The 8,818-nt window shown below is 40.2% G+C and overlaps 1 protein-coding gene across 1 annotated transcript in view; it reads right to left on the bottom strand.

The window, feature by feature from the left end:
* Positions 1-8,818, bottom strand: part of PREX2 (phosphatidylinositol-3,4,5-trisphosphate dependent Rac exchange factor 2) — a 192,046-nt gene that overhangs the window by 43,096 nt on the left and 140,132 nt on the right. Inside the window, exons 21-23 of the mRNA XM_023517546.1 lie at positions 7,195-7,312; positions 4,274-4,458; positions 2,062-2,223 (exon numbers count right to left, since the gene is read on the bottom strand). Of these exons, the coding sequence (XP_023373314.1) occupies positions 2,062-2,223; positions 4,274-4,458; positions 7,195-7,312 (465 nt within the window). The remainder of the gene's footprint in view (positions 1-2,061; positions 2,224-4,273; positions 4,459-7,194; positions 7,313-8,818) is intronic.

Raw genomic sequence — 8,818 nt, 5'->3', positions numbered from 1 at the left:
TTTATACAGCTTACTTTTTGTCTTACAAACTTCTTCATACCGAAAGAAGAAAGTAGGAAGAAAAGCAAAAAAGGAAGAAAAATGACACACAGAGGCCAGTTTGACCCCCAGAATCGCCCTGAACCCCAAGTTTAACCCCCAGAATCTCCCTGAACCCCATCACACCTTATACAGATCCATCTCTGAAAGAGAATGACTCTCTTCTTCAAAATGTCTTCCAAAAGAGAATAATGTGAATGTGCTCTTGTTTAGAGCTTTTAAGTTTTACTTCAAAGCATTGTCACATCAAATAAAGACAAGAGAAGTAAAAAGAGAATCTTCTGCCCTTCAGCTGCAATAGGAATATTCATGAAATCTTCCCCCAACTCAAACAGGCGAACTGGGCTCAGCCCTCATGGGACGAGGATTAACTGGTGTATCAATGAGCAGTGATCCTGTATATCACTTTTCCTCATGCGAATAGACTTTAAATAAAAATTACAATAGTAATGTATACTCAGTTTAACAAGCCAAACATTGTAGGGAGTGCTTACAGGAAAATGGTAACAGTCCCTCTTCCCTTGTCTCACTCTCCCTGAGATAACCAGGGTCGACAGTGCTTTGGATAATCATTCTCAGACAGGCATATGCAGACGTATGTGGGCTTAGTTTCACTTACTACCACTTATATCAAGAACATAAAACACACACACAGGTAAGCTGTATTCAAATGCACTGAGATAAACAATATTCTCTAGTATAGCTGCACCAAATTTTGAGCAACCCAGTTCATTTGGAGGGAAATAATTTAATAAATCCATCTCCTATTGATATAAATTGAAAAAATTTTAAAACCTGTTATAGGATGTTTTAGAGATAAGTTCCCACTAATTCTATCTGGAAAATAGATCCCACATCCATTTTCTCTGTCTCCTCCGTCTTCACTGCAGTCCAAGGTATCATCTCTCACCTGGGCTACTGCAACAGCCTCCACTGGTTCCTACTCTCCACTCTCGCCCCCTGCGATCCATGCATACAAAGGCCTGATGTTCAAAACCCTCACCCCAGCTTCCCACGACACCTCCCTCTGTTGATGTCCTCATAAATCGTTTTAACATTTGATATTCCCCTGGTAGGAATTTATTTCAGTCTCTGTTGTCTCTCCCACTGGCATGTGAGCACCATAAGGAGAGAAACTGTCTCATTCCTGCTACATTCCTGGAACCCAGAACAGTGCTTGGCACACAGAGGGTGCCCAGTAATTATATTTCAAATAAATGAACCAGTCAATCAATTTCAAACAGCCCATGTTCCAGGTACTTTCTTTTTTTTTTTTTTGGTCACCCTCAGTAGAGTGCTGTGGCATCACAGCTCACAGCAACCTCCAACTCCTGGGCTTAGGTGATTCTCTTGCCTCAGTCTCCTGAGTAGCTGGGACTACAGATACCCGTCACAACACCTGGCTATTTTTTGTTTGCAGTTTGGCTGGGGCTGGGTTTGCACCTGCCACCCTGGGTATATGGGGCCGGTGCCCTACTTCACTGAGCCACAGGAGCCGCCTATTCTAGGTACTTTCTAATAGAGGGCTTCTATTCTCTGTGTTAGGTGAAAAATCAAAGAAGAGCAATAGTGTAAATTTAAAATTTGACTTCAGAATTAGGTAGTCTGAATTCAAAGCCTAGCTGTATCTTTTTCTAAAAAATAATTTAATTCTTTAGTCTTCACTACTGTATTTTGAAAATGTGGAAAAATAACAGCTCACAAGCCCACAAAGATCAAATGAGATAATGGATATAAAAGCATTTTAAAAACTTGAAAGTGAAAATGCCATGAAGGCTATGTTAACCAGTTTGATGAAAATATTTCATATTGTATATAAAACCAGCTCATTGTACCCCATGACTGCATTAATGTACATAGCTATGATTTAATAAAAAAAAAAAACCTTGAAAGTGTTAAGTAAATGTTATTTCAGTAAATTGGTACATAATAAATAAGTAAAGAAAATATCAAGAGTTGATTTAAATTTGACAACGTAATAATTTCTATGACAATCGCATGTAAAATCCACAGGACCTTTACCTTTTTGTAACTGGATATTCTCTGCCGTATGTGATCTATTCTTTCACTGCACATGGCACTGAATTTGCTCTGAAGATCAGCAGGAATCACGTCATTTAGAGAATTAAGGCTGGTGCAGTTTTGTACAAAGTGGTCATCACTTTTAGCCAGTGCTTCCAGGATCTGTAGGGATAAACGTACATGTTACCCCCACACACAACATGAAGATGTCATTAGTTAATATGGAGCAACCGTTCTCTATTCTTCTCTGGTCGCTGCTGGGGATGTCCAAGTTCAGTGAGGCACTGTCGGTGGGAAGATTCAACTTACTTGTTTGGAATCTCAGGTTTTACCTTCTGTTGACTATAAATGCCAGAGTAAGGAGGTAAGTGGACTTCAAAGACTCCCTGCTGGGTAAATCAGTACATTCTGATAAGCCAACACAGCTCCTTCCTATGTTTTAGTTGGCAGTCTCTGAGGACATCTTTTTTTTCCTTAGTTCATAATAGAACAAGAAAACTCAGGAAAACCAGTAGCATCCTTATTTATTACTGAGAACCCAGCGAGGGCAGGGAGACTGCATTTAACAAATGCTTGCTGAAGGAATGGATACATGGAAAGTTATCTTGGAAAAGTACAACTGAGTGTTAGTTACATGCCGTGTCTGAGCTCCAGTTGATAAAAGCATCAGGTGAAAGTATCTATATGATGTTTTCCATCAGTGAATTTTTCTGACCGTTTGAATCGGTTGTAAGGCAGCGTGTGTGTGCACGCCTGCGTCCCTGTGTGTGTGTGTGTGTGTGTACCATACATAGATCACTGAGAATTTCCAACGACTTGAGAATTAATTATATGGTATATTTATAGGCATATTTGTGACCTATGATTATTCAAAAATCACAAGAATCAATTATATCCTTAACCTATATTTTTTAACATTCTGTGAAACACAAAATACGTTCCCTTACCACCTCCATTGCCCTGTTACAGTGAATATGGACTGTGAGATTTTGTTTAATTACTAGTCTAGAAATTAGAGCTGACTAAATCACTAGCAGTATGACCTCAGCTAAATTTCTTAATTTCTTTGGCTCTCTCCTCTTCATGCATAAAATGGAAATAATACTTGCAGTACTAGTTTACACAGCTGGCAAGTACAGAATAATCTGTGTAATGTACAAACTTAAAATAGCTGGAAAATGAGATAAAATAACTATAACAACCTGGGGCCAAACTCTTATATGGATTAACTACATAGATTAGTACAAGGTGGTTAGGAAGGGATTTCAATTTTAAAATGTGTATTTTACATCAATGGATACATAGAGTGATGCAATATCATCGGAAGGACAGGATTTCTGTAAAAGTTGACTTACAGAATACAAAACAAAAAGTAGTTCCTTTTAAAATAGTTCATTTAGATCTCTCTATTATTTTCTCCCACCAAAACGTTTTAAACGTATGCTATAAATGCTAAGTCTATCTCAACGAGACATAAATGAAAAGGATTAAAATGAGTAAGTGAAGGTAGGGAAACTCTAGGCCATTTTTCTTACTTGCAATGTCTGACTCCTTCTAGGACAATACAAGAGTGTGGCCAGGCTGCGGTGCACACGGGAGGAGTGTGGCCGACTAGCCTTGCAGGAGGGCACAAGGGCAAGCAGAGTCGCCTCTCTACCGGGAGTTTTACCCATGTGGATGGAGACCCCCTTCCTGTCTCCCCATCTTGCTTCAGTCTACGAGCCTTACGGCGACAACCTTCCCAAACGAGAATCTTATAAATGTCCGAGGATCTATTCACCAACTGCTCTCTAGGCTTCCTGAAATTGTGCGAACTAAACATGACACTTGGAGAGTTTAAAATTTCTTATCCTCATTTCACAACCTGAAATACTCTGCAGAGGATTATGCGCAGTAAAGGAAAAAAGCAGCGTCTATAACAAAAATCCTCTGAATCATATTTAAGATCACAGACGAAGCAAACTTAATAAACGCAGGAAAGCCTTTATCATTATCAACAGGCATTTGCCTGAGGAAGAGACCCATGTAACTTAACCCTGCACTCCACACGGATCCATGAAAGGAAGGCTGAGCACTAACGCAGTGATGGTGCGGTGGGGGTGGGGGGGGAGTAGTAAAAATAAAAGGAAGGTGAACGAGCTGACGGACGCAACTCGGACAGCTATTTATATTTGTATAAGTGAGATCCTTGTTTTCCCAGGATCACCCCTACCTTGGCAGTTAAGCTGAAGAAACCTTTGGGCTCGATCATCTTCTCCACCACATTGCACTTTATGCCGGCTGTGCTGTCGTACTCGTACACAACACCGTACTCCAGGTGGACGTTGTCCACCGTCAGACTCACGTGCTCCTTCCTCCCGTCAATGATCGCCATGGTGTTGAACTTGTCGATGACCTCTGGAATAAAGACCATTGTAATTCATCAGATTCAGGAAGGGTTTGTTCATCTCTTCAAATAATTTTGCATTTCCTTGAATTTTGTTTTTAAAGATTACTTCAAAGGATGGGTAAGTCTGATGTGTTAAGTGAAGCACCTATTTTTAACATGTTTAAAAATAAGAACACTTTGGAAAAAGCATATGTTTGAGGGATCCAAATCTCACGGCTCTATCATGACTAGTCTTATCTTTGTACATCCACATTCATCTGTGGATCATATATCTACCGATTTATACCAATATAAACACTGTATGTACAATTTTGCATTTTTTCATTAAAGACATGCATGACCTAAAATGGGAGTTTCTAAATCTGCCTCAAATAGTGTAGAGAATATTTTCTCAAAGCAGGAAAGTATCTATGAGAAGGCCATAATGAAGAAGCAGAAAGGAGATGCAAGAATAATTTTATTGGTGGGGAAAGGGAACGCCTCACGTTTCCCAGTCAGCATCTTACAGAGCAAGCTCATTGAGAAAATTTTTCATTGTTCACTATAATAAAATTTCTATCTGGAATGTGAGCATGTGGATTTTTAGCCTATAATCAGTTAACTGGTGAAAAAAAAACCATCTAAAATCTCAATTAAAGAGCTCCTAGGAGACCTAACAGCAAAGATTAAATGAGTAAAACTAAACTATCAGCTTCTTTAAAACAAAATCCTAAAATAGCATGAATAGTAAACATTAAATAAGCAAAAGCAGAATACTGATTTTCCTTAAAGCAATTAAACCCCAGAATAGCTACAAATCAATTTCCAGAGCAGCAGATTGATCATCTCCCTCTCAATGCAGAGCTGATGCTGATTTATCCCAAAGGAGGAACAAAAACCTCAAGAAAGCATCCTGAGATTCAAATAAATACCGTGTGTCTTATCATAACAACTTTACTGCTCCAATGGGGCTGAGATATTACTGATGCTGCCCCTGACTTAGATGGAGTCAACCAAGCAGTCTTTCAGGAGTGGAGGAAACGGCTCTTCCTCCCTAGCCCCTCAAGAGTAGTGTGTACAGGTATCAGACAATGAGAAACATATGCTTGGTGTCTGGCCCCTGCTCCTGGCAGAAAGCTCCTACAATCCTTGTAATTTACTGAGTGATAGTAATAGCGGCGGCGTGTTTTGTAATTTGCAGTGAGCCCCTTTTGAACATGCCTGAGTTGATGCTAATGAAGTGAGCACAGAGGAACCAACCATGTGATCAGGGGTTGGGACTTGCAGCCCTACCAAGGGGCTTAAGTGATTAAGTTCAATCATCAAGGGCCAATGATTTAATCAATCATGTTTATAAAAAGGAATTTCCATAAAAAGCCAGAAGCAGGGTTCCAAGGACACAGCTCAGAGAGCCGTGTATGGGTCGGGGGCGGGGGGGTGGGGGGGTTGGGGGCGTGACACAAGGACAGAGCTCCTGTGGAGAGACTCTTCTGGACCTCACGCTGTGCACCTCTGATGCTGGCTCTTAATTTTATATCCTTTGTAATAAACCAGCAACAGTAAAGTGTCTGAATTCTTTAGCCATTCTAGCGAAGAACTGAACTCAAGGAAGGGGTGTAGGGACCTCCCTAAATTTACAGCAAATTGCTCAAAAATAGAAGCGAAATCCTGAGACTTGTCACAGACATTTGAAATGGGGGCAGCAACCTGTGGGACTGAGTTGAACTGTAGAACGCCCAGTTGGTGTCAGGAGTGTTGGTGACTTGGTTGGTGTGAGGCAACCCCCCCCAACCCACACACACACACATGCATCAGAAGAAGTGTTGTGAGTGAAAACAGCTGAGAATAGGGAGTTCTTTAGTGGTGCTGGTTTGGAAGAACCTACAGTAAGAATCTCCAGAAACATCCACCAGTAATATAAGTGGAAATACACCAGGAGAATGTCAAATCCAGAACTAAATGTAAGTGTCTCACTCACCCTTGACAAGAAAGCTGCTGAATACAGCGGTTTGCTGGTTTTCCCCACCATGAAACCAGAAATGACAAGGAATCTTATCAAAAGATGTCTCTCTCCTCTGTTCCTCCTTTCTCTCCTCTCTCTCTCATTTTTACATCATCAGTTTTCCTCTTTCTTTATTGTCAACATTTAGAATACAATACACATTACTTGAACAAAGAATGGATTTTTAAAAGAAACTTCTGGACCAGGGCTTCTCAGATTAATACTGCACAAACACCTCTCCATTTTAAAATGGGGGTTCTGATTCAGTAAAGCTTGGGGGCCTGAGGTTCTGCATTTCTGCCTAGCTCCAAGCGGCATCGACAGTGTTGGTCTGTGAGCCGTGCTGGGGTAGAGGGCGCGAACAACACCTCCACTCCCAACAAGGAAACCCGTTATAACTTAAGTTTGAATCTTCGCTCGACCCCTTACTGTCTTGGGCAAGTCCCTTAACCTGTACAGGCCTCAGTTTCTTCTCTCCTAAAAAGGGAATGATGGTGATCACATCTACTTTATGAGATTTTCTTTTTCGATGACTAAATTAGATATCCACATAAAACAATACTGTCCCTTACAAATGGGCATGGTTATGACATGCTAGCCACTAGCTATTATTCCTCGTGTGAGTGTCTGACATGACATCTATTTGGCAACAGGGACTTAAGAAAGTGATCGAACTTGTTAAGACTTTGCGGTAGGCAAAGGCACTGTGGAAAAGAATACTATAAGCACATGGGGAGAGAAAGAAGGAACAGAAGGAACCTACCTTCTACCTTGCAGTCAAAAGCATCCCCTGCTTCATCTCCAGAGGGCTTAGAGTTAGATTTTTGAAGGTCCTCTTGTGCACTCTCAATGCTATTATAAACCCATTGTATGGAGTCTTGCTGGAAATGAGGGGAAAAGAAATCTCAGATGTATTAGCACTTCCTAAAGGCATGGCCATTTCACAGTTCACTTCAGGGGACTTGACCATCTTTTAATTCCTCTAGCATGTATAAAAACAATGAAATTTGAATGAGAAAATCAACATCAGAAACTAATCATTTAACACACTTGACTTTTTTTAAGCTTAAAGTTTTATCTTCCGAAAATTATGTTTTATGGAAATTACACCTTCTAAACCTATGTTCCAAAGACAAACATGTTTAAATAGGATATATTTTCCAAATGGCTCAGTAAATGCTTCAATTACATGTTAAACGTTAGACGGACAGTCTTCTAATGAATAAATTATCTATAACTGTACAAACCACCTAAATATTCTCCTAACAGTCACACTTACTTTAATACATTACCACTGTTTTGAATCAAACGAAGTTGGAAATGGAAGAACACTTTTTGGCCCCTTGGGTTCCCACGTCACGTAACTACCTGTCGGTCCTTCTTTGTCAGAAGTCATACTGAATTTCACTTAAAACTGCAATTCCAGTCTTACAGAGGGAAATAAGAGAGATAAACTGCCCACCAAATAAACACTTCATTGGTGGTATTACTTTAGGGTTCATACTTTTCTAGATGAGATGATAAATCAGATTGAGCTGAATTATTGACGTGCAACATAACATGTATCATCCGTTCTTTTTTCTTGTCCTAGTTTCACAGTTGTGTTTAATTATGACATTGTTTTAAATCATGAAAATGCTAGTTAATATTGAGCCATTTATTTTTATATATATATTTATATGTGTGTGTGTATATATATATATATTAAAAACTCTGTCACCCTGGGTAGAGTGCTGTGGCATCATCATAGCTCACAACAACATCAAATTCTTGGGCTCACTCAGTCTCCTACCTCACCCTCCCCAGTAGCTGGGCCTACAGGTACCTGCCACAATCCAGCTAATTTTTCTATTTTTGTTAAGGACAGGGTTTCACTTTTGCTCAGACTGGTCTTCAACTCCCAAGCTCAGGTGATCCACTGGCCTCAGCCTCCCAGAGTACTAGGATCACCGGAGTAAGCCACTGTGCCCAGCCTAAGATTTGATCATTTAAATACATCTTTGTGCCTGTTATGGCCCCTAGTGAACCACACCCTCTGGTATCCCACACTGACCCCGGGCTTAGCCATGTGACTTGATGTGCAGACACAATCTTAGTAGAGGGTTTATGGCTTCTAACAATCCCTCTTGAAGTCCAGACACCAGGCAGAAAGGAAAATCGTGCTAGCAGCTGGGAAGGAAGGCCTTGTGGAGGCCCTCTAGAGCCTCAACCGGTGATTTTCAACCGGTATGTCCTGAGAGGATCTTAGGTGTGCAGTGAAAAATTTAATGACCAATTAAATTATTTTTGAAAGAAGTCTAAAGCACAGTAAGTATGCCCTCTTTTTAACTCTTTTTTAAATCAACATAATTTAAGTGCACTGTGAAATTATAACTATAGGTTCAAGC

Source organism: Otolemur garnettii, unplaced genomic scaffold, assembly GCF_000181295.1.
Source record: "Otolemur garnettii isolate 467f Iridium unplaced genomic scaffold, OtoGar3 scaffold00113, whole genome shotgun sequence".
Classification (NCBI taxonomy): Eukaryota; Metazoa; Chordata; class Mammalia; order Primates; family Galagidae; genus Otolemur; species Otolemur garnettii.
Note: the sequence above shows the minus strand (reverse complement) of the source record. Positions and strands in the feature narration are given on the sequence as shown.